We start from the raw sequence: 27,034 nt of genomic DNA, 5'->3' as shown, positions 1-27,034 counted from the left end.
CAGTTGATTATTTTAATAAGATATAAAGTTTAAACGACAATTTTATTTTATCTGTGACATTCGTAATGTGTACGTAGCTTAACCGAAGCGCGCGCCTCTTGAAAAAAATACAAATCTCCGTCCGTCAGTCGAAGTCGTCCGTCTTATAGCTTTGACATTACGTTAGACTTCGATCTTGATTGAGTGTATTTATTTATTTATTTATTTTTTTAATGACTTTATAATTTAGTGACAGAAAAATATAGTGGAGTGCTGTAATTTTAGTGGCAACAATGTTGCGCGAATTATTAAATAAATTTTGGGATGAGGATGTTTGGCTGCCTCCGAACACCACTTGGGAAGATATCACCCCTGGTCCTGATAAGGCAGTGGTGTATGCTGACTACAGGCACCTCTTATACCCAATACCATTAGCCTTTGTGCTTATTGCCTTTAGGCATATATTAGAAAAGTAAGTGGTGAGATTTTCCTAGTTCTTTAGTATGTAGGTCACTATGCCGATTTTCACCTATATACCAACGCACTGTGACTCACAATTTATCAGTTAAAGTTAAATGATAATTATTATCGGTTTCTTATTAATTATTATAAGTTCTATTAAGAATTCATATATTTTACATTTTTATATTTTTTAATGTAAATTAAATGTTTCACAAGTTTTTTATATTTTATATGATTGTAATAAATGTGTTTTCCATTTAAACAACACCTGCTTTGGTGCACTGCATTCTTATAGTTTGTTAATAATAATTATAATTATGTTCAATTAAATTCTATTGTTCTTTTATGATGCACAATGCATAAAGTCTGATTAATCAGTAACCTTATTGTTTACATTTTGTATAGAATAAAATACATTCATTCGAAGGTTAGCCTAGGGCACATTTATTTAATAAGTTCTTTGAAACAACTACAATGTTATTTTATCTGTTTGACAGTAATGTATGCTGCTTATAGTAGGATAGGCAAAGGGAACCTAATTTTAATACACTCTTTCTCTATGCACTGCCCATTTTTTGAGACATTGTATGGTGAGTGATGGAGCACAATGCTACTTTGTTTCGTTACCAAAGCAATGACATGAAAATTAATTCCACCAAGCAGGAAATCAAACCTTCAACTCAGAATCTGACTGCAAAAGTCAAATGCTGTGTCACTGCATTGTGATGGGCTGATTAATAAATTGTATATAATATAATTATATTCTACTTAATATGTTAATTAATATAATATTTACTTAATATGTACCAAAATATTTTGTATATATATATTTCTTTTTTTAGATATTGGTTTGCACCTTTTGGAAAATCATTAGGAATTAAGAATACAAGATCAAAAAAGGCACCTAACAATCCAAAATTGGAAGCAGCCTATATAGATTGTCCCAAAATAAAACATAAGCAGGTAAGAAAGAATATTTACTATTTAATTAAATTTAAAAATATATAGTTTTAAAATAAACAATCTATTTCATATAAATAATATAATTTTGTACAATTGTAGAAGAATTTCATTGTAACCTGATAAGAATGAAAGACTAAATTGGTGGAAATAGTAAGCAAGATGCCCAGGTTCAAATCCTGTTCAATTTTTTATGAATTATCCTTAATATAGGATATATTTAAAAAATATATACCCAATATAATTATATTTTAAGGAATTTTTAATTTAAATAATATGTATATTTTTTTCATAATTTTTGATACAAAGATATATTTTAATGACTGTAGTAAGAGTAAGTTAAATTTGCTGATAAGAAAGTTAAAGAGCTTTTGTAATAAATATTTTTTAGACATAATATTTATGTATTGATATTTATCATTATTTACTGTGTGAGCATAGATAAAATATAATAAATGTCAAATGTATGTGCATGATGTGTTGTGTGTCCAGCATTGTGAAGCCAAAATTTGTTTGGATAACCTGTTTTTTAATATTATAAATATTTATGACATATGTGTACATAGTAAATGTCACTGTCAATTATCAAATGAAGATTTTATAATCTATTTGATATATAATAGAATAGTATTACAGATAAAATATGTTTTTTTTGTAAATTAAAATTTCATTAATTATTTTGAGTTTTGTGAAATAAGAACAATGTTTAATTGATTGCTTTGTATTTGTCATGGTTTTATTTAAAAAAAAAACGCTATTTATTATAATGTGTGTGCATTAAGCTAGTTAATCCTCTAACTTTGGCTCGTTTCTTTTCAGTTGTATTTGAGCAAGGAAGAGGTAAATGTTGCACTGTATTACATAGTACAATTAGTTTGCTTACATTCTTTAGAGCTCTAAAATCCTATTATTATTTTAATAATTATATTTTCAGGTTGTTGATGTGATTAGAAAATTTTATTATGTTTTTATAAAACATTTTTATTTGTAATAATAATAGTTGTTTTGTGAAATTAATAGTTTAGGAAGAAAAACACATGGCAATCATTCATTAAGGCATTTTTTTTTGTTGCCCATGAAATTACGTCAACATCCGAAATTAATTTGTATAGCTTGCCACTTCTGCTTACCATTTGTATTTAGTTATTTATCACTGAGATCTCAGGGCTTTATAAAATTTAAATTATTTTTTACATATAGAAATTATTCGCAATAATTGCAATTTTTCCATATATTTATATATTCTAGTATTGCAGATTATCTTTTATCAAAGATCTATCTAACATATCTATAAATGTATTTATATTAATATATTTAAGTCACTTCTGTAGCTGCTCTATCCCTTACATAGCAGGGCAGACAGAGGGAACCTGGGAATCTAGTGTTAAGACACATCCATTCCACACCTTTCGCTAAATTCTGGAGGCATTGCGTGTTGTGTTTCGTAACTCTACGCCACCTTTGGCCTCGTGACTAGACATGAAAATATTAAATATTTAATTTTCTCGAGTGGGACTCGAACCCACAACCTGTCATGTTTACATTCGGACTCTTGTTGCCCTGTGCCACGACTGGCCTTCAGTTATCTAAACATAAAAAAATAGGTCACTTTCAAAGTGGAGTGCTAAAAGGGCCTTAATTGTAGTGTCGATTGCATTAAATATTAATGAGAGGAATTTCGACACTGTGGCGTACATTTGTGGATCGAAGTAATAGTTTTATTTCGTTCAACCTAGTGTTAAGACACTCCGCTCCAGATTTTCTCCGCCGAATTCTGGAAGCATTATGAGAGCCGAAAGTAAAAAATGTACATTTAAATAAATATTTGATTTCCCGAAGTGGATATTGAAGGCACAACCAGTCTCGTTTACAGTCACACAGTTGTGCCCCTGCGCCACGGCTGGCGTCATAAGATACCCTATAAAAGTAATTAATTAATTTATTTATTTTTAATTTTCTATATGAGAGTCTTCTTCTTCTTCCTGGCATTAATCCCGGCTATTGCCAGGGTCTGCCTTCCTAGTCAAACTACTCCACTTTGCACGATCTTTTGCGTCCTCGGTGGTTAGTCGTGAAGCTCTAATTTTCTATATGAGAGTATTGTTGGATAACTATTTAAACTATTTGTATAGGTAGGTAGGTATTCAATACATATTTTTTATATTCAAAGTTTCTATCTTTTGAAGTAAAAAAAAAAGTACAGATTATAGGCAAAAAGTATTATTTTTTATCATTTAGGTAAGTAATATAATTTATTTTATATTAAAATTATCTTTATTAATTTATGGCGCGATCGATTATCAATTTGTTAAGTTACGTTCTTAGGCTTGTTTGATAGAGCCTATATTATCATAACACGTGTTTTTTTACATTTAATTCAAGACGACTTATAATAATTGATGAGATTAATACTTATAAAATGTATGTCATAGTAGATTTTCTTCTTTTTCACGCTGTATCCCGCATATAGCAGGGTAGGCGGAGAGTAATATAGTGTTAAGACACTCCGTTCCCCATTTTCCGCTGACTTTTTGAAACGTGTTTTGTCTCGTCAACAGAGCAAAGAGAAGAAATTAGAATCGGTGTGATGCGCCAGGACTGGCCTGCAAGATAATTATTTAAATAGTGCTCATAAGCTCATATGCTCATCTCAAAAGAGTTTTATTATAGGCTATTTCTAGTATTGTTAAAGATCATCGAGGAAAATATTTCTATAAATATTTATTATCTAAATAGGTAAATAGCTATTTACGTAAAATGTAACACTTGAGTATGGTTCTTAAAACGATTAAGCTATATAGGTGCTATAGTCTTAGTGAATGCTTGCTTAACTTTTATCTTATCTATATTTGTCCAAAATATCGTCCGTTCCAGATAAGTTGGGTGTGAGGTCTAATTTTTTTTACTGAAAATCGAAACGATTTCGATATCTTTAAGTTATGTTTATATGCTTAGTAGGTACTATTACTACTTCGTGGCCCGTCTGTCTGTAATTGCGAAAGTTGTCGCTTCGATTCCCATTTGGAGCAATCTGCGAACAACACGCAGTGTCTCGAACATATGGAGGTAATGGAATGTCTCCATATTTTAGGATATGGATTTTTTATTTAAAATTATATTTTCGAAAATTATCCTCTGAAAAGCCCACCGACACCTAGTCAGCCTGTAATGTTTTTTAAAATATTAATTTAAAACATCTTTTTCCACGTTAGGTCAATTAAAATTATTAACCCTTATAAAAAAGAAAATAAAAAAAACATTAAGCACTGAATGAAATACTATCCGTTACTCACCCCTTGTTTTTTTAATGAAATGGCTTCGTTTGTACCAATTAGCGATATGAATAACTTATTTGTGCCGTAATAACGGCTGCCCTTTTTGTATTACTTTTTGTATTATAGTAGGATAGAGAGAGGGAACCTGGGAACCTATTGTAAAGCCACTCCGTTCCCATTAAGTAGAAGAGTAACTGGTGGTAGTTTGAGTGACGGAACTGAACGCCGCTCATTGTCTTGGTGTCACAGCAAGTAAATTAAATAACTTGTTCCTCTCAATCTTTGGAAATCGAACCCATATTCGTCACGCGCTATACCGCTGGTCTTCCACGGCCTATTTACTATATGTTCATACATCCATTCATTTAAAAGTTTTTTACAATTTGCTAGCAATAACTAATGACCGTGCCGCGCTCGTTAGCGCTGAACGATTGTTTTTCATACTTCAGACAAATACTAAGATAATTCCTTGTTTGACCTTTAAATGCTGTTTGTTTTACGGTGTGTTAAACTGTAAAATTGCTATGCTATTTCCACAGAGGATCGAGGTTTCTGGACTGGTTTCGCCTTCAATTAATATTTTTTTTGACCGACTTTGTATCAGCTCTTTAGTGGTTTTTCTTAAAAATAATTGTAAATTTTACCTTAATTATTATTTTTATATGTAACTGTACTTACCATATTGGTAACAGAGCGTCATAGAAATATTTTTCAATGAAATCATTTAAATAGCTATTTACCAGTAAAAAGAAAAGCGAGCGAGCGAATAAATTATTGTACCTTTTGTTTTGAATTTTAGACGGAGAACAAAATGATACTATAAGGGTTCCGTTTTTACCTATTGACGTGTGGAACCCTAAAATGTTATACCATAAATCATGGTTGAATTCCATCTAAAATTGTAACCCATGTCATAGGAATCCAATGGTTGATAGGTTGAGAAGTCAATTGTGTTCATACGGACGCCATTAAAGTCATTGAGTGTGATTGTTCCAATTGTATAGTAGAGTAGGTTTGTAGATATATGTTGTAAGTTAATTGATATAAGAAATAGATGAAATAGATCGTATATAGTTGACTAGCGGACCCGGACGCGGCTACGCCTGCTTGAACTAACTACACTACTCTACTAACTAATTACACTACTACTATAAGAATATTGATTAAATATATTTATGAAATTATTTTCAGTTTTCAATAGATATGTATGAAAAAATAAACTTAAATAATCAAAAAGAACAATAAGTAGAGATATATTATTAGAAAAAATATCTGAGTTATTGAAATGAACCAACAAAAGAAGTAAAAGTAACTAAAGGTTATTCTTAATATTAGAAAAAAAAAACAGTCGAATTGATAACCTCCTTTTCTTACAGAAGTCGGTTAAAAAATACCTAAAGTTTTCCCTGCGTGCATTTTCCTATATTAAATAGGATAATTTTTGCGAGCAATATTAAATAAAATAAGAAGAGAACCAAAGTGTAGTTTAAATATATGACCATATAACTGAGTTGAGGCTAATCGTGGTGTAGGGGAGCAAGTGTGTAAACGAGACAAATTGTGACTTCGATTCCCATTTGAGGAAATATTTAATATTGTATGCCTCCAAAATTTGGTGGACAGCGGGCAGCGAAAGTTTCTTAATTGGAACGGAGCGTCTCAATACTAGATTCCTAGGTTCCCTCTGTCTATTCTGCTCTATGCCGAAAGCAATGCCGAAAAAAATGCTGTTTTTACTTAAATAAAATAAATATTTTGGATAATTTATATAATCACCTCTTAACTAACGCAGTCGGGCAGGCAGACGGTACCTGGGAACCTAATCTTGAGACACTTCGTTACAAATTAGTCACTTCTGTTGTCCACTTTCCGCCAATTTCTGGAGGCTTTCGTGGCATTCAACATCGCGCTATATCACGTCACCAGTGCGAGAATAATAGAAATATTAAATATTTCTTTTCCTCTAGTGAGAATCGAACCCACAATCGTCGTATTAAGAGTTGCACTAACTTTATTTCTACGCTATATAAGAATAAATTAATATGGATAGATAGAACATAATGTAATGACTTGATGAGACAATATACCGTTCAACAGTGCGTGCTCCGTTATGGATTTAATTATAAATGTACTGTAAATGATTAATGCTTTGCTATACTATGAGAAATTGATGATACATAAATGATTTTATTTTTATTTTTTATATCGATTTTCATATTTTGTGGAAAATAAATAATTATTAAGTATTTTACTTAATTTAAAAAAAAATAAAAAAATAATAAAAAAAATGGTAATGGCAATATTGCCTTTCTTAATTAATTCTTTGTTTTAGCTTCTAGCACTTGGCAATTTAGTGTTTTGACACTCTGTTTTCCCACTCCTCCCAACTCCTTTGTTTCTAGTGGCACTGTATGTGAAGTTCTAAGTAACTGCATTTATAAACCGACCTCAAGTCTGAGGGCGGTCTTGATATGCCGTTTTGTTAATTACATATTATTATCTATGAATGAAAACGGCATCTCAAGATTGCTTTAAAATAGATCTCATAGTTAAGAACGATTTATAAGCTCGTAGTATTTATTATCTACACTTTTCTTAGAAATAGAATTATTCATATGATTGGAATTTCAGTGTTCACAAATACGGACTATTAATAGGATATTTGATGAATCAGTGTAGTTTTATCAATAATTGTTATAAATAAGTATAGAGTGCGTTATCGACTTCGAACTCCTTACTGCTTATCTAGTTTGAGTGTGGTTATTTTCACATGAGTGGGGTACTACTAAATCAAAATCAAATCAAATCAGCTTCACGCTGTATCCCGCACACAGCGGAGAAGGCAGAGGGAACCCAGTGTTATGACATTCCGTCCTCCACTTCCTGCTGTATTCTGGAGGCACTGCGAGTGGCAGAGTCTACACCAGAGTAGCAGAGAAGAAATTGAAATATAAACGTAAATAAATATTTCATTTCCTCTAGTTCCTTCCTAATCATCATAGATGGATAACTTATATAGGAATTTCTTAAAAATTTTTTAACAGTTTTCATTATGACAGTTGCCAATGTAAATTTTGTTTATCTCTTGCTCTCGTCAAAAGTGGACTTAGATTTTTCATTACGTTGATTTCCTCCACTCAACAGACAATGCCTCCAGAATTCGGCGGAAAGTGGAGAACGGAGTGTCTTAACACTAGTTTCTTTCTGCCTACTCTGATGTGTGCGTGAAGCTGATTGATTATTCATATATTTGAAGCATATTTTATAATAATTTTACAATATAAATGTGAATATAATATTTGAATTTGAAATGTTATAAGGACGTATACGTGCGTAACACTGGAACCGCAGTGCGGTAATACTGCAGGCTGAATCGTACCATATTTCTTTAGAACGTTTCAAACTTTCAGGGTTTTTTTGTACTAATCGCTGTTAGCTGTGCTCTAGTTTGTTTATAATATAGGAAATTATTTTTTTATAAATATGTCAGAATATTATATTAAAAATAATAAATGGCCTTGTAATATAATTTTCATAGTTGTACCCAGTGGACGTGCGGAGGCACAAGTGTGGGACTAAACGCGGCAGGTGGTGGGTTCGAATCCCATTCGGAAAAATGAAAGCACAAACAAAATGTCTCCAAAATTTTGCGGAAAGTGAGGAACAGAAATGTCTTAACACTATGTTGCCAGGTTCCCAGGTTCCTCTGTGCCTATTCCGGTAGGTGTAGGAAACAGCGTGAAGATAAAAAAAGTTACGTATACAAAATGGACGATTACGAAGTGCAGTTGGAGGAATATAAATATACTCGATAGTTGATTCCATATCTAATTGAGGGACGGTTCTGCCATCCAATACGTAGTCCTATTTTTCTAAAATAGGCGATTTTTTTGTATTAATGTTCTAATAGTAATTAAGTTAAATATAGATATAATTTTCGCATCGCATACCAAGTAGCAAGAGAGAAAGAAATTAAATTGCCCTCATTTATTTCTGGAGTCCAGAATTTCCTTTGTTTCAAATAGGCTTAAGAACTTAAATATCTTTCTAACGTTAACGCCGCTTAAAAATATACGGCAGTGACATTTTTCTTGTTGGAAAGAGTTACGTGACTTGCTTGCTTAATCCATTCTTAGACATTTCTAATTATTTTCCAATTATATTATTAAAAAAATATTTTGCCTCAAATGTGACCTGTATTGTAATTTATATTATTAGTATTTTCTGTATATATTTCTTTGTAATTTAGGAATGAATAAGAACAACATAATTATGCGTCTCTCTAATAAGAGAGACGCATAATTATGTTGTTTTTCCACAATATCTAAATACAATGTTTAATTTTTATTTTCTCGCTCTGGTAACAGAGCAAAGCACAACGTTTATTTCCGCCACTGTATTCACTTTGCCTCCAGAATTAGTCGGAAAGTGGAAGAAAGGAAGTGCTTTAACGGGAACGAAGTGTTTTAACAGATTCCTTCTGCCTACCAAGCCATGTGAACATATAGCGTAAAGCTGAGAGAAAAAAATGTAGAGACAAGACTCACGTTGCATAAGCACTGTCAACTATCAATTTTTCTAACAGTTTTTAACCAATTTCACAAACAGACGTTCAATTATATTTATATACTAGCGGCCCGCCCGCGGCTTCGCCTGCGTGAACTACGTTATTATTAATTTCTGTCTCCATGAGTACCTACGTCCTATAAGTGACGTCCATGCAAAATTTGAGACTCCTAGCATTTGTAGTAACGAAGTTTCATACAAACTTTCAAACCCCAAAAACAACCCCTTAGAAGTCGAATATTGAAAATTCCCGTCTTAGCGAGCACCTACGTCCTATAAATAACTCCTATGCAAAATTTGAGGTTCCTAGCACATGTAGTTTCTGAGATTTCGTGATGAGTGAGTGACCTTTCGATTTTATATATTTAGATAGATATGTATATGGTTCCTTGGCCAAGCAACAGTTTAGTACAACGAGCGTCCATTGAGCATCTCACAATTATCGCCTACGAACACTGAAACGGGCCTCGAGCCGCGACCCAGTTTCGTAAGCACCTGCAATTTCAACTCTTTGCTTTTCTGCTAATGAGTGGGCTTCATTGTTCTGGAATGGGGGGATAATTAGGATTTTATTGCTGTGGATTATTGTGGTATTTATGGGTTCTTTTTTGTTAGGAGTCCTTTGGAAGTTTGGAATAGAAGTTTGAGTTTAATAATAGATGTATAGATTTTCGTTATTATTAAATGAAGAATTTAGGAGCTGTCGTAGCACAAGGGATTCACACTCGAGGAAATTAATGTCTAAAAAATATTTTCTATCTTCTCTCTGGTGTCGAAGTATAACGTGTCATTAAGTCTTGCCACTTAACACATAATGCCTCCAGTATTCTTTCGGCAGAAAGTGGCAAAAGAAAGTGTCTTAAAAGAACGAAGTGTCTCAACTAGGGTCTCAGGTTCCCTCTGGGCGACGCCTTAACAAAAAATATTCTTAGAAAATTTTATTTTTTAGTCTAATAAATAGTAAAAATGAAGCCACGTTGTATCCATCGTACCTTGGAGTTTCACTGTAAATTCGTATTGATAAGCCGTTTATCAAATGATGTGCCACATGCCTTCGATAAGGATTAGACTTAGATATCTATAGCCAGCCGCCAGGTGCATAGTTCCGAGTTATTAACTGTATTATTATTATGTTTTTTTTTCTCTTCTCTCCGCTCTCTATTTGAATTGTCGAATGCGAAAGCTATATAATTTATCCTATCCTATCCTTTTTTTTTTTTTTTTTTTTTTTTTTTTTATCGTGAGGAAATCCTTTTACGGATACCGGCCCGAGTGGGGACTCGAGCGGGTTATGTGGGACTCGTGGACCGGCTGAAGGCCGGTCCCAATACCCACTAAAACCTCACGGTGCTCCTCCTCGACCGCCACTGGCCGCAAGACGCGGGGACTGGAATCGTCCACGAATTGCGGCGGCGGGAGCCTGCTAGGCACGTCGCGGAGTCAAGGGTGTGTGGGCACCCTCGACGGCCTGCTCGGAGTAGCGCGCGGGAGCAACCTGCGCGCGCCTACTCGGGCCAGGTTGGTAGGCGGCCAGCTTCCCCAAGCTGACCGCCCTCTGGCATATTAGGGCGGAAGGCGGCGGTCGTGTGCCGCCCTCCGGCGACCCGGTCTCTTACGGCGGATGGCGACTTCGGCAAAAGCCTCCCTCGCCCGTTCCGCCGACTCCTTCTCGAGCACCACTGCCTCGCAGAAGGATGAGACCGCGTCCCACGACGTCTCGCTGCCGGCCATGGCCTTGACTACGGCCGGCAGGGAAAGGTCGTCCCCGATGACGTCGCGCAAAGCGCGACGTTGAGACGCCCAGGCTGTGCACACCTCCAACGTGTGCTGGGCCGTCTCGTCGAGGCAGTCGTCGCAGTGGTGGCAGCGAGCGTCGGGCTCCCTCCCAGCGATCCGACACAGGTAACCCCCGAAGCAGCCATGCCCCGTGAGCACCTGTGTGGTGTGGAAGGTTAGGACGCCGTGACGCCGCGCTAACCACTGGCAGAAAACTGGACGAACCGCCTCGATCGTCAACCGGCCGGCAGATGGTGTCGCCAGCCGGGATTCCTACACTTCTAATGCGGCTTCCCGCTCCTCCTCGGCGCGTGCTGGGCTAGCCGGTTCCCCGGACGCTAGGCCTCGACGCCGGCAATAGACCGACGCCAGAGACAGAGCATCCAGATCCCACGGCATGACTCCAGCCAGCACGCACGCCACCTCACCGGAGATGGTCCGGTACCCCCGTATCGCCCGGATGGCCATCACCCTCTGCGCACGTCGCAGCAAAGTGATGTTGTGCCGATCCAGGGCGTCCGCCCATACGGGAGCACCGTAGAGCGCCATCGATCTGACCACTCCGGTGTACAGCCGACGGCTAGAGGCGCTCGGCCCATCGACGTTGGGCAAAAGGCGCGCCAATGCCGCCGCTGTCTTCAACAGTTTCGGGGCCAAAGATGTAAAGTGGCCCCGGAAACTCCACCGACCGTCTAGAACAAGTCCGAGGTACTTCATACTCCTCTTGACGTCGATTCGGACGCCACCGACGACGATGTGGGCATCTGCCGGTGGGCCCTTTCGAGGAGCATGGAAGTATAATGCCTCGGACTTGTTCAGGGCAACCTCCAGACCCAACCTTCTAATTCGGCCGACGACGTCGGCCACTCCGGCCGTTGCGAGCACTGCTGCCTCGCGATAAGTCCTCTGCTGCGCCAAGACCAGCGTGTCGTCGGCGTAGCAGAGGACTCTAACTCCTCGTAATCCTATCCTATCCTATCCTATCCTTTTTTTTTTTTTTTTTTTTTTTTTTTTTTTTTTTTTTTTTTTTTATCGTGAGGAAATCCTTTTACGGATACCGGCCCGAGTGGGGACTCGAGCGGGTTATGTGGGACTCGTGGACCGGCTGAAGGCCAATCCCAATACCCACTAAAACCTCACGGTGCTCCTCCTCGACCGCCACTGACCGCGAGACGCGGGGACTATAATCGTCCACGAAACGCGGCGGCGGGAGCCTGCTAGGCACGTCGCGGAGTCAAGGGTGTGTGGGCACCCTCGACGGCCTGCTCTGAGTAGCGCGCGGGAGCAACCTGCGCGCGTCTACTCGGGCCAGGTTGGTAGGCGGCCAGCTTCCCCAAGCTGACCGCCCTCTGGCACATTAGGGCGGAAGGCGGCGGTCGTGTGCCGCCCTCCGGCGACCCGGTCTCTTACGGCGGATGGCGACTTCGGCAAAAGCCTCCCTCGCCCGTTCCGCCGACTCCTTCTCGAGCACCACTGCCTCGCAGAAGGACGAAACCGCGTCCCACGACGTCTCGCTGCCGGCCATGGCCTTGACCACGGCCGGCAGGGAAAGGTCGTCCCCTATGACGTCGCGCAAAGCGCGACGTTGAGACGCCCAGGCTGAGCACACCTCCAACGTGTGCTGGGCCGTCTCATCGAGGCAGTCGTCGCAGTGGTGGCAGCGAGCGTCGGGCTCCCTTCCGGCGATCCGACACAGGTAACCCCCGAAGCAGCCATGCCCCGTGAGCACCTGTGTCATGCGGAAGGTTAGGACGCCGTGACGCCGCGCTAACCACTGGCGGAACACTGGACGAACAGCCTCGATCGTCCTCAGGCCGGCAGATGGTGTTGCCAGCCGAGTTTCCCACATTTTAACCGCGGCTTCCCGCGCCTCCTCAGTGCGTGCTTGGCTTGCCGGTTCCCCGGACACTAGGCCTCGACGCCGGCAATAGACCGACGCCAGAGACAGAGCATCCAGATCCCACGGCATGACTCCAGCCAGCACGCACGCCACTTCACCGGAGATGGTCCGGTACCCCCGTATCGCCCGGATGGCCATCACCCTCTGCGCACGTCGCAGCAGGGTGATGTTGTGCCGGTCCAGGGCGTCCGCCCATACGGGACCACCGTAGAGCGCCATCGATCTGACCACTCCGGTGTACAGCCGACGGCTAGAGGCGCTCGGCCCATCCACATTGGGCAAAAGGCGCGCCAGTGCCGCCGCTGTCTTCAACAGTTTCGGGGCCAAAGATATAAAGTGGCCCCGAAAACTCCACCGACCATCCAGAACAAGTCCGAGGTACTTCATGCTCCGGGCAACGTCAATCTTGACGCCACCGACGATGATGTGGGCATCTGCCGGTGGGCCCTTTCGAGGAGCATGGAAGTAGATTGCCTCGGACTTGTTGAGGGAGACTTCCAAGCCCAGCCGCTTTATGCGGCCGACTACCTCCGCAACTCCAGCAGTCGCGAGGACCGCCGCCTCTCGATAGGTCCTCTGCTGCGCCAAGACCAGCGTGTCATCGGCGTAACAGAGGACCTTTATCCCCCTCAGGGTGCCGCCCCGCAGCACCCAGTCGTACCCGATGTTCCAGAGGATCGGACCCAGCACCGATCCTTGTGGAACACCGGCCGACACCACAAACTCCTCCCAACCTTTTCCAGGAGCCGGAAAGGTCACAGACCTCCCGGACAGGTAAGCCCCGATGACGCGGCGCAGGTATGGAGGCACACGATGGTATGAGAGTGCCTCCTTTATGCAGGGCCATGGCAGGGAGTTGAAGGCGTTGGCGATGTCTAAAGACACCGCCAAAACTCCATCGCCTTGGGCCACCGCATCCTGCGCATAGGACTTTACCTCCAGTATGGCATCCACCGTCGATCGCCCCCTGCGGAAGCCATACTGGTGGTCCGAGAGGTCCGGACCTGTCCCCTCCAGATGGTGTTGTAGCCTCCTGGCTACAACACGCTCGAAGAGCTTGGCGATCTCGCTCAAGAGCACGATGGGCCTATAGGCGGAGGCTGAATCCGCCGGGCGACCCTCCTTCTTGATGAGGACTAACCTGCCTGTCTTCCACCGCTGTGGAATTATGGCTTGAGCCAGACAGGCAGTGAATAGTCCTCGCACTCTGGGCCCTAAGGTGTTCAGGGCCAGAGTTAGCGCCCGGCCGGGAATGCCGTCCAAGCCCGGGGCGGTGCTCTTGAGCCGAGATCGGCGTACAGCTTCTTCGAGCTCCTCCTCCTCCACCGGTGGTGTGACGCTGTCCTCGTCGTCCTCCTCTACCTCCTCACGCGCTGCAGGGCGGGCCATACTGGGTGGTGCAAAACTGGCCCGCTGCGGGAATAGCGACGACAGAACCCCTCGGAGTACGTCCGGTCGGAGTGTCTGCGTCAGTGGCGGTGCCCAAGCCCGTAACCTACCGAGCACCATTCGGTAAGGTGTGCCGTACGGGTCTTGGTCTATCCCCGCGATCAACCGGTCGTGCGATTCGCCTTTCACACGACCGATCTCCTCCTGCAGCAGCGTTCTCGCCTCGACATAGACGCGGTACAGTCGGTCTTCCTCCTCCTGCACCTTCTGTACCCGTCTGCGATAGTGGCTGTACTGGCGTCTCGCCGCAACGCAGGTGTTACGCAGTTGCGCGATCTCCCACGACCACCAGTACACTTGCCGCCGCTGAGGGCGGCGCCCGGAACGGGGCATTGACGCGTCACAGATACGCGTCAGCGCCCCCTGCGCCCAGGATGCGGCGTCTTCTGCAGACGCCAAGCTCTGGGGCAGCCAGGACTCCACTATCGCGGCCTCCTCCAACAACTGCCTGTCGAGACGACCCAGTTGCCACCGCGGTCCGTACTCTCGCGAGTTTGGACAGGGGGCTGGTTGCACCGCTGAATGTGCGGAGATCTCGTATAAGATGTAGAGGTGATCCGAGAGAGTCTCCACATCATCCAGCACTCGCCAGCCCCGAACACGACGCGCTAGGGCCGGGCTCGCGAACGAAACGTCCACGACGGATCCGCCCAGCCTTCGCACACACGTGTTCTTGGTCCCTCGGTTGAGCACAGACAAACCGGTGGCAACAACCCACTCCGACAGCGTCACACCACGCACGTCCGTCGTTGCGGAGCCCCACACGCTGGACTTCGCGTTGAAATCGCCCGCGACCACCACTTCCGCTGGACGAAATCGCTCTACCATTTCCCCCAATCGTATAAGGAACTCTTCAAACTCCGCAAGAGTTCGATTGGGGGAAAAGTAGACCCCTACGACAACTAGGTCGCCGACAAGTGCTGCGACGCATCCCGCACCCCTCTCTACTCGTGAGAAGGGCGGAGAGCCCGCTGCGACCTGGGTGATAATAGTCACCACCCCGGTGTTGTCGGCTACCCAGTTATCTCTGTCGGGAACGCTGTAAGGCTCCGAAACAACCGCCACCTGGATAGACCACTGCGCCAGGCTTTGGACCAATAAGTCCTGGGCCCGGGCACAGTGGTTTATGTTCGCCTGCAACACACGGAGGGCCATTATTGGTCCTCCATGTGTTGCACCTCCCCTTCCCTGGCTGGGTGACTTGTACTAGCCGGCGCTTCCGGCCTCGTACGTCTTCTCTTCCCTCCCCTTTTGTGGGTAGCACTGGACTTCGCGCAAACGGCACTCCCTGCCTTATGGTTCGCAGGCCTCTGTGCCGCTTCGCAAACCGGGCAGTGTATATCGGCCGAGCACCCACGCTGTTGGTGCCCGGGTTGGCCACACCGGAAGCACTGATTGCTTCGGTCGACGTCGCTGGTGCACTTTGCTGCCATGTGACCAACTTCATGGCAGCGGTAGCAACGCTGGATGCGGGGCTGCAACAGCTGCACCCTCGCGGAGACGAATCCCACGAGGAGCCTACTTCCACTCACCTTCTGCGCAGCCCCGACAGGGCAGCGAACCCAAGCTGTGCCAAGACCGACCCGGTCCTGACGGATCTCACCGACTTTGACGTCGGCTGCCGCACAGCCACCAACCCGGCTGATTGCGGCCATGACGTCCTCGGAAGTTGCAGAGTCGTCGAGGCCACTCACCCTCAACTCCGCGCACTTCACTGGCCTCGACACCTGCACCTCTTCAGAACTGAGCACCCCACGCAGCTTCTCAGCCAGCGCGTCCGCCTTTTCGCCACTATTGGTCCCGGGCAACTCCAACATCCTAGCACCAGTGGATGCTACCCGGAACCTCAAGTCACTTATACCCAGGTCCTCGAGTTTAATATTCTCTTTGACCCGGGTTAGTACTTCAGTGTAGCTCAGTTTGTCGGCGACGGCTGGCTGCACTTTGAGCACGACGACCTGCGACCTAGGTCGCCGCAACTTCACCTTTTGCGACTTTGGCTGTACGGTTTGTGCCGTCGATTTCGCCTTAGGAGCGGCCTTCTTCTTGCCTCCTTTTCTCGCCACGATGTTCCACCCCTCCGTCATATCTGTAGGAACTGGGGGAAGTGGGCGAGGCTCAGCTGTAGTGGCAGTCTTGGAAGCTGCCTTTGCCGCACCCTTCTTCTTCTTGCCCTTCGGGCCCTTTGGCGCAGGGTTTGCCGGCGCCATCAGCGTGGTCACGACTGGCTCAGCTCTCGCCTGTGTCTGACCCGCCTCTTTCCTTCTGTCGGCCGCTAATGGTGGCCGCAATCTCTCTTCCGGAGGAAGTCTCTCCTTGAAGGCCTCCAGCCTCGTGCTGACCATAGTGCCCACTTCCACCATTACAGTGCGCACTATGTCATCGACTGATAGAGCCTTCGCCGTTGCCTTAGGCGTCTCCACTGGCCTTGAGCGGTCCACGTCCGCTCTTAGTCGGGCAAACTCTCCCCTCAAGTCCGCCAATTCCGCCTGCAGCCGCGTGTTCGTGGCTCTGAGGAGATGGACTTCCTCTGACGTCGTCCTGTTCGCCAAGGTGTTCACGGCTTTGGATATCGCACCCGCAGCCTCCTTCAGGGCCTTCGTGAAGGTACCCTTTAGGTTCCCTGACTTGCTGGCGACTCGGTTTATAACTGCCAGGCTATCAGAAACCTGGCTGTGCAAGTCAGAGACTAGAGGCTCGTCGGGGCGATATTCGAGCGACACGTCCGAGAGCCTGGAACTCGCGCGGCTCTGGATGGTTGCGGCCATACCCGCTATCTCCTCTTCCGCCCTCAGCCGACGCTCTTCGCGCTTGGCTTCATTGAGCGACTTTCTAGCAGCCAAGTCAATGCTACCGCCAGGCGCAGATGGTGGGCCCTGGCTTCTCTTGGCTGCCTTCTCCTTTGCCTCCTCTTCCTCCGAGGACCCAGAGTTTCTCTCTTTGTTCCGGCGCCTTTTCCTGTCCTTCCGGAACAAGGATTTGCTTTCTCCTTGCGTGTTGGCACTGGTCGAGCCGACGGACATAACACTGTCCGCATCCGACTCCGAGCCCGCCCAGAACCGACCCCGCGACAAAATCGACGACCTGGACCTTCCACTAATAATGGACGCAATATCATCCAGGTCCAGTCGTTCTACTACGACTTGCGCCGTCTTCAGCGCACCTCCTATCGGCACAGGTGCCGGACTATCGCCCCTCCTGGGCTTCAATCCTCCCACAATCTTCTCCTCTGGTTCAACAACCAGATCACCACTCCTCTCGTGCACTCCTGCACCCTCGACGCTCACAACTACTCCTCCCTTCTCAGCGTCCACACCAACTCCGCCCATCCCAGGCAACACCACTCCGTCCTTCTCCACACTCACTCCGCCCATCTCGGGCCCCTCCCCAACAACACATCGGTCAGTCTGGCCCCCCCAGATTCGTGGGGCTTGCGTGCCGAAGCACGGAGGGATTCTCCGATCTCGATGAGACCGGTACCCTCCTGAGGTAAAACAAAATTCTGCTGTACCGACATGTTAAGTTTTTGCTGTTCCACAGCGGGCTTTTCTGTCGGGGTGTGCTCCCCTAGGCCGTGTCCATAACAATGGACTAAAGACACGCCCATGCCTAGCTGGTTTTGGTCCGCGCCGGGAATAAATTCCCGGTCCACTCGCCCGCAAGTGCGAGTGGTTTCCCCTATCCGCCACCGGGGGACGCGCCCAGTAGGAGACCAGCAACTCCCTTGGGATCCTATCCTATCCTATCCTATCCTATCCTATCCTATATCTTATAAAACAAAGTCGCTTTTCGTGTCTGTCTGAACTTTCTAACTCTTCTTCTTCTAAACCACCCAACGGATTTTTATGCGGTTTTCCCCATTAGGTCGAGTATTTCTCAGGGAAGGTTTATATATAGTTTATTATTTGTACATTCTTATGTAAATTAACATAAATACGATAAATGTGTATAAAGCCCTACCCGTTGAGACACTTTCGCGCATGCGCTGCTTTAATGGTAAGTACTACATGAAAATAATGTACTGAGTATTATTCCTCTTAAAAAGATCTACAAAAAAGTCCGCGACAGCATATTTTTATCTTTTAAGGATAACGTGTAGTGATCATATTTCTGTCTAAAAATAGTAATTTCAATATATTTTTTATTGTGAGGGATATTTTTCCATAATGGTATTAATCCTTATCCTTTAAAATACTTTATTAATTTTCTACGTTAAACGAAGTTAAAATTTGCTTTTTATACTATTTCGAAATTGCGAATAGTTTTAGAGAAAAACGCATTTAATTGTTGACACATCACGCCGTTGACATATCAGCTGTATGTTACTCAAGTTTCACTTATCCCTTACTCTCAGCATATAAATAAGTATATTAGTTACGTTGGCCATTTAATGTAGATCAAAACTGTCTTTTACTGTTTTTTCATTTTAACAAGTACTTTAGAAGTTGTTACAATATCAAAACATCCTTGCTGCGAAACGCGCCCCGCCACGTTTTGCTTATACAAGCGCGTCATGATCAGTCATCGGTGGTTCAGTGGTAGAATGCTCGCCTGGCACGCGGGCAGCCCGGGTTCGATTCCCGGCCAATACATTCTATTTAATTTTCCTCACAGGCAGCCACGTAGTGCTTGCTTTTCATCAGGGACAGAATACCCTCTTCAGCATTAACCACAAGCTCGAAAAAAAACCCGCGTGCCTCTATAGCAAGAAAGATTTAGATGCGTTTGCACGTATTGGATAATTGGAGTTGAATGTATTATTTCAGCGCGATATATCTGGTTTCATATTTTTTGTTGTAGTTATTAGTAGGTAGGCTTTTGTTTATAATTTCTTCCGTTTGAAAATAGTCATTTAACTATCTAAAAATAGTCATTTAAATATATTTTAATAAGTACTTGAAAAGATTAGTAGCACAGATTTAAAATTACGGTACCTACTAAAAAATCCTTGCTGTGTAAAACAATTGGCAAATCCTTATTGAAACTACGAAAATGCGGGTTGCATTAGGGTTTAATTAATTTTAAACCCTAATGCAACCCGCATGAAAACATTATCTTAAGTGCTTTGCAAACATACATTATATGAATTATCCAGTAGTAAAAGCGGGCGAAGCCGCAAGGGGGTCGCTAGTGTAAAATAAATATAAATAACTCCACTCCAACATCCACACACTGAGATCGTCGTGAAGCGGGGGCACAAAGGTGTGACTGTAACACCGTCCGTGGGTCGATCCCCATTAAGTAGAATGAATTATTATTTGTCAATATTTACTTTCATTTTGCTAGGTAATAAGACAGCGCGGCGTTGAGTTTCGCCATTCAACACGCCATGCCTTGAGAATTCGGCGGAAATCTTCAAACTAGATTTCTTCTGTCTACAATACTACATTATGTAATGCGGGATACAGCGTGAAGTTAATGAAATTTACACGTAGCGACTACGCCATGTAGGTACATCTTATCACAAAGTTCAATAAACTTGTTTTTTTTTTCTTTTAATATAAGAAATGTTTTTTTATTTAAATAAATATTATCAGTTCTAATGAGGTCCATCCATTCTGTTACTTCGAAATAAATATGTAGGTTTATATACTGTTTACTTAGAAAAAATAATTAAATATACAATGTCGATAGTGATAAGAGAGACGTTGAGATAACGTTATGTATTTGAAATGCGCGTATATTACATAGTAAGCTTCATATATGTACTTATATGGGCGCTGTTAAATACTATGTTATTTGTATGGATTGTCAAATTAAAATTTTAAACTATTTTCCAATACAAATAGAAAAACTTAGTAAATAAATTAAATTTTAAAATACAAGACTGCATACAGTCTCAAACTATCAATAAAATATATGTAATATGCTTTTAAAATGCTAATATTGTTTTGGGAACACTGTATCCCGCACATAGCAGGGTAGGCAGAGGGAAACTTGTTTTAAGACACTCCGTTCCCATTGAGACACTTGCTTTCCATTTGTTTAGTCTTAGTGCGACTGTGTGTCGTCTGTCAGTCAGTCAATAACGGAAAAGTTATATTTACACACAAATCGCGGCCCGTAACATTGTTTGCGTAGACTAACACAAATCTAAACTCCTGTATTTTCAGCTTTCCTAGGAATTTCGAGAAATATCTTCTTAGCGCTTCCCTAAACTCCCTAACCTACCTATATGATGAATTTCAACTTCCTAACTTCTAGTAACAGGTTTCAGCTGTCAGTTCTGTTAATCAATATTAGAATTATTTATATTTATAGATATATTGGAAACTATTATATTCTAATACACGGTTTGGTACGATTTAACATTAATAAAGCATAGATTTTCATTTTCCTTAATGTCCATTTGATATTTATATCCTTATAATGGATATTGATTGGTTAACTATTTAATGCGGGTTCTATTATATAAGGTTCATTTAAAAAAACAATTGTATAGTTATAAGTTAATACTATATTTCGATGTTAAAGCCGTCATGGCGCATCAGCACAGGGGTGTGACTGTAACGCGACGGTTCTGGGTTCGATCCCCACTCGAGGAAGTGAAATATTTATTTACGTTTATGTTTCCTTTTCTTTGCTCTGGTGTCGAGGCATAGCGCGGCGTTGAGTTGTGCTGCTCAACAAGCAATGGTTTTTTATCGGATAGTGAGTAATTATTGATTGTAATGTATATTTCGTACATTGGTTATTCTCATATCACCCACCATGCGGGCGAAGCCGCAGGCATAATCAAATAATTTATAGATGCATTCGTCCTCAAGATACCTACGAGTGCGTCTCGATATAAAAATAATATCAATCCGCACTGTCGCTTCCGGTAATGATTCTATTTAAGAACACAGCGAGAATCAAGATGGTATTCTTAGATTATAATATGGAATGTAAATGATATCTTATTGTATGTAAAGTATGTTTTTTTTTATTAATAGGTTGGAAAAAGGAGAGTTGTGATCTATGTGTGGGTTTTTTCGGCATTATTGCATCACTCATTCGTTCTACGTGCCCCAACCAACTCAGCACGTTCTTCTTCATTCTCAGCGTGACATTCTCGCTAGTATCTACTTGCCTCTATATGTATTTCTTCATATCTCTCTTTTCTTCATTGCGGATTCGCTAAGATGACTCCGCAGAGTCTACGAAGAGCTCGGATCTCCACAACATTCATCTTTCTTTCATTCTTCTGTAATAAAACGGAACGTGGGGTTCCGCAGTCGTATAACTGCGTCGGCAACCAACACTTCATCAATGCAGCTAAAGCTCAGGGTTACCAGGCAGCAATACGCCTTTCCGCATCCGTCTCGTATCTTCCATCACTACTGAACTTACTTCCCAAATATACCACTTCATTCGCTTGTTTTAATATCTTACCATTTACGGTGATCTTGCATCTCGTCATTTGTCTCCCTCTTCCAAGTCTTTCGTCATTTTGAAGTTTGTGCTAAAATTTATATGTGGAAATAAATACCCCTATTCCCTAATATGTAGGGAGTAGGTATGTCAAGGCACCAAAGCTATAATACTAATTAATTAGAAATATTTTTACATTGACTGCTGAATTGTGGCTCGTAAATTTCCTTTTTGATCTTCATTGTCGTATTAATAGATGTCATTTGTTTGATGCACTATTAACCTAAAATGTTATACAGATTGAGTATAGTATTCAAATGGTTTGTAATAACTAAAAAAAAACTTTTGATAAATAATTCTAAAAGTTTATTAATTAATGTAATTTATTAAATTAAACATAATTACTAACTTGTTTTCTATACTAATATAATAAAGCGGAGGAGTTTGTTTGTTTGTTTGTTTGTTTGTTTGAACGCTAAAATCTCTGGAGCTACTGGTCCGATTTACTATGTTTTTGTTTTGTATGAAAGCTGCATTCTTCAGAAGTGCTGTAGGCTATATAATATTACATTACACATATATACTAATAAATTAAAATACTTTCTAATTTGACATGCAATTTATTCTGCCGTGTTAATAACAACCGTCGTTGCTAAGCACCGGTTTGCAAAGTTTCTTTGTTGTTTTAAGAAAACGTCACCCAAAATTAACTTATATTTTGATATTCATCCTTATAAATATAAATATATAATATAATATTTAATAAATATTCTTATAGTTCAAGCAGGCGTAGCCGCGTCCGGGTCCACTAGTATGTAATATTATGAAATTAATATTCTTTCCTTATTCTATATTTTTCCTTTGTTCGTCCTTATTCAAATTATTCTTATAACTGTGTATTTACATTTACACGTGTAACGGACATAATTATGTGTTTAATTGTTTGTGAGGTACAAATATAAAAAAATCGCTTATAGCTTCACGCGGTATCCCGCATACAGCAGGGTAACCTAGTCTTAAGACACTCCGTTCCCCACTTTCTGCCGAATTCTGGAGGCATTGCGTGTTGAGTGGCAGAACTCAACGCCGCACTTTGCCTCGACACCAGAGCGAAGAAATGGAAATATGAACGTAAATAAATATTTCACTTCCTCGAGTGGGAATCGAACCCATAACCGTCGCGTTACAATCACACCCTTGTGCCGATGCGCTACGACGGCCTCACAAATATAATTAAGAGGCGGAGGAGAGGAGTTACTAGACCTTATAAATATTAATGTAAATGAAAACATATAATTAACTATGTAATGAAAATGGAAATCGATATGAATTTACACTTTATATACTATATTTTCACATAGACCACTGTATATATTTTGTTGCATTTAAAGTTGTAGCTTATTTTCTTCTCTGACGTTTCTATTTTTTTTATTGCAAATTAGTGATAGCACTTAGTTTATTCCAGCTAGGAAACATTTGCATACGTACAATCTAGTATGGGCAAGAATTTTCTACTGCCTATGATCACAGGCCTCAGTAAATTGTAAAATGTCGCGCGTGGGATTCATGAAAATGTCTTTAAAACTATATAATACGCAATAAAGCAGTTTAAAAGGATTAAATTTTTATATAGAAATGTATAAGAATTTTAATGGAGCAAGGTTTGAACCCACGCCCTTTGGAAGACGTCCATGAGGCATAGTCGAATCTCGACATACTATTTTTTTTTTCAGGTATTAATAAAAGATATATTCAATGTTACTGTTGAGCTTTCTTTTCGCACCTCTCTCACTCTCTCTCTCTCTCTCTCTCGCCTTGCACTTGTTGGCTTAAAATAGTTTTAGTTATAATAAAACTAAATAATATAGAACTATAGTATTAAACCTAGAATAAATATATTCTTGAAAGTACAAAATCGTATTTTAATATATTTTTTACGTTTTTCCAGATATGTGCGTTAGCGAAGCAGTTGGACATGTCAGAACGACAAGTGGAGCGATGGTGGCGGCTCAGAAGAAGTCAAGACAAACCTTCAACTTTAGTCAAATTCTGCGAGAACGCGTGGCGGTGTACATTCTACCTATATAACTTCTCGTACGGGATGTTTATATTATGGGACAAGGAATGGCTGTGGGATATCGATCAGTGCTATGTTGGGTATCCTCATCAGGTTAGTTAAGATTTCATATGATTATAAATAAATAGCACAAGCGTGTGTTTTTTCTGTTGGTTGTGGGTTCGATTCCCACTCGAGTACATGAAAAGTCCAGAATTCGGCAAAAAGTAGGGAACAGAAATGTCTTAATGGGAATGTCTTTATTCCCATGTTCCCTCGGCATACCTAATATGTGAGATACAGCGTGAAGCTAGTGACGTGAACGATAAAAACAATTAATTCTAATTAAAAGTTTAATACAATTAAAAAATGTTAAGATTAGAAGAAAAAAAATTAACTCGTTTATATAATAATACTTAATCCAAAATATTACAGGGTTTGTCAAGCGATATCTGGTGGTACTACATGATCAGCGCCGCGTTCTACTGGTCGCTGACGTTGTCGCAGTTCTGGGACGTGCGCCGGAAGGACTTCTGGCAGATGTTCGTGCACCACATCGCCACCATCGCGCTGCTCTCCTTCAGCTGGGTCTGCAACCTGCACCGGATCGGGACCCTGGTCCTCCTCTTGCACGACTGTGCTGATATATTTTTAGAAGTAATTTATTTTTCACTTTCTGATCAATGTTTCTTTTACATCCTGGGCTTCGACCGTCTTTTCAGTTTCCCGCTGTAGTCTGCATGTAGCAGGCTAAGCAGAGGGACTCTAGTGTTAAGATACTCTGCTGTTTACTTTCCGTCAATTTCTGTAGGCATTGCGTGTTGAATGGAGGACCTCAACAAACAATGCCTCCAGAATTCAGTCGATATTCGGGAATGGAGTGAGTGTCTCAACACTACATTTTCAGGTTCCCTCTACCTACTCTGCTATGTGTACGGGATACAGTGTGACACTAAAAAAACTATTTTGCAGGCAGCGAAGGCGGCGAAGTATGCAAACTTTCAGAAACTATGCGACGCCATCTTCACAGTGTTTACCGTACTGTGGATAGTAACAAGACTGGGAATATATCCGTTTTATATTATATGGAGGTTAGTTTTATTTTTTAACGTGGTTTTAGTAACTGAAATTTTAAAATTTTTAAACGGAAATTTTGGACGTGATTTCGACCATTTTCGAAACGGTATCAGAGCGAAGAAATGAAAATATTAAGTATGTAATTTCCTCAGAGACGTCGCTACGACTGGCCTCATCGTATTTATGGCTTCATATAGTGATTAATTTTAATATTTTTTTCCAGCACATCAATACGTGCACCAATGCTGCTACCAATGTTCGCCGCCTACTATATATTTAACTCCCTACTTTGCCTGCTCCTTGGTCTGCATATGGTGTGGACGTGGCTTATATTGCAAGTAGCTTACAAGGCTATTAATGCTGGGAAGGTTAGTTTTTTATTTATTTTTTTATTATGTTTGGACAGTGAAGAAAAGGCGTGGGTTCAAATCCCGTTACGTTCAAATAATTACAAGTATTTTTCTTTCCTAAGTGTCCAGACAACAAAAATACTATAATATTGTAGCACTTTGAAAATGTTAAAAAATAATGAAATGTAATATACAGTTATATTATATTTTTATATTACTTACTAATTTATTTTTTCATATTTTAGATGGAGGGTGACATTAGGAGTTCTAGTTCCGATATAAGTGACAGCTCCCACTCGAACCACAGCACGCCCAATAGGATTAATAATAAAAAGTAAGTTTAAATATGTTTGTTTAAACGTTTTTAACACATTGAATTTAATTTTATATCAAACAATTTAAGAATCCATAATGACACAATGGCGCAGCGTCTGACTGCATATGCAAAGGTTGTAAGTTTGATTTCCACTCGAGGAATGAATTGTTTTAATTTACTTGTTCTTGTAACTATACAAAGAGTGGAATTGTTTTACTTTACCCAACACAAGGTCTTGAAAATTGGCGAGAAACTGAAAATATATAATATGAGGATGCATGTTAAGATACGACACCATAGTGTCACAGTACATGTCTAATTGAATGTATTATTAGAGCTTCGTTAAATTATGTTTTCTTGTAATTTTGCTTAAGAAATTATGTATTGTATATCTTTAAAGTCTTGGGTTATATTGACATACACAAAATGCTTAAAAATACACTTCGCCTAATTCCTAAAATGTTTAAAAATTATTAATATACTGGCTCAAATAATAATACATAAATTTTCTTCTTTATTTAAATTTCTCCCCAGATATTATTATTATTATCTTTGAGGACAAAAATTTCTATTTCTTTTTATTTACATTAATAATCTTTATTCGTTAATTAGTTATATATATTTTTTATTTTTCATTTAACATTTTCATTCCTCTTTCCAGAGACACATAGGGGTCAGCAGAGTTATGTCAAGCTGTACTTGACATGGCGTCCTTCGCCAAATCGTATTATTATCTATACATATATCGGATATTCTCACAGTTTATTAAACTAACATTTACCTTAACAATTCGTGAAAGTTGATAAAAAATAAACTTACAACAACAGGTGTTATAATCCATATTAAATGCCGCCATATTGAAGATTATTCGTCGCAATTTCTAGAATATCTTTCTAAAAATTGGAAATAATCTACAGTATGTGTTACCTTTCATAGATGCAATGCTAAGTATTAATTTTTGCAATTATTTTTATATATTAATTTGTTAAAATATTTTTAGGCGCGAAATCCGCCATTTTGTTTGCTTGTTACAATACACATTATGAGCTTAAGGCATTATGTACTTCTAGTCTTTAGCTTCAAGTAATAGAAAATAATTATCTTTCATAGAAACTTTTTAAATTTCTGTTTTATTTTCTTATGAAAATTGAACAGTTGTCAATATTTCATTAGTACATAAAAGTTTTGTATAATTTTAAAAAATAACTTTTGTTTAAATTTATACCTTAATTATGTTGTATTACTTATGTTTACCTTTCTTTACCAAAGTGTTAAAGCCATACTAATATTTAGAAAAAAAGTGAAAAAAGTAGTCACAAACTTTTCAAATTATCAAAAAATTCCATTAATTATTTAATGTATTGAAATTATACCAAAAATATTAAGTTCCAAAACATAGATATTATTCTATTAGCTAGAAAAACGTTCCTTTAATTGTGCATTTATTTATGTATATATTTATAGTGAAGACCTAGTTAATGTTCCCCACGCTCCGTGCAGTTTTCGAGATATTGT

The 27,034-nt window shown here is 40.9% G+C and overlaps 1 protein-coding gene and 1 non-coding gene across 3 annotated transcripts; both read left to right on the top strand.

Annotated features, from left to right (window-relative positions):
- The first annotated feature begins 161 nt into the window (after window positions 1-161).
- On the top strand, window positions 162-27,034 carry schlank (ceramide synthase schlank). Of its 2 annotated transcripts, XM_085200241.1 has the most exons (9): window positions 162-451; window positions 1,284-1,404; window positions 2,221-2,241; window positions 23,669-23,890; window positions 24,212-24,433; window positions 24,749-24,867; window positions 25,077-25,221; window positions 25,449-25,537; window positions 26,181-26,323. In XM_085200241.1, exons 1-9 carry the CDS (start codon window positions 273-275, stop codon window positions 26,188-26,190), a joined length of 1,128 nt encoding a protein of 375 aa, XP_085056367.1. In that variant the 5' UTR covers window positions 162-272; the 3' UTR covers window positions 26,191-26,323. The 2 variants fall into 2 exon arrangements, with proteins under 2 accessions (XP_085056367.1, XP_085056375.1); XM_085200249.1 differs by lacking the exon at window positions 2,221-2,241 and having other exon boundaries at window positions 26,181-27,034.
- TRNAA-GGC (transfer RNA alanine (anticodon GGC)) lies at window positions 18,888-18,959 on the top strand. The gene has a single exon. It is a non-coding gene; the product is annotated as a tRNA-Ala (tRNA).

This window comes from Heliconius melpomene, chromosome 2, assembly GCF_056956725.1.
Source record: "Heliconius melpomene rosina isolate 202511_hmr_F chromosome 2, ASM5695672v1, whole genome shotgun sequence".
NCBI lineage: Eukaryota > Metazoa > Arthropoda > Insecta > Lepidoptera > Nymphalidae > Heliconius > Heliconius melpomene.
The sequence above is the reverse complement of the archived record's forward strand: the minus strand, read 5'-3'. Positions and strand labels throughout refer to the sequence as shown.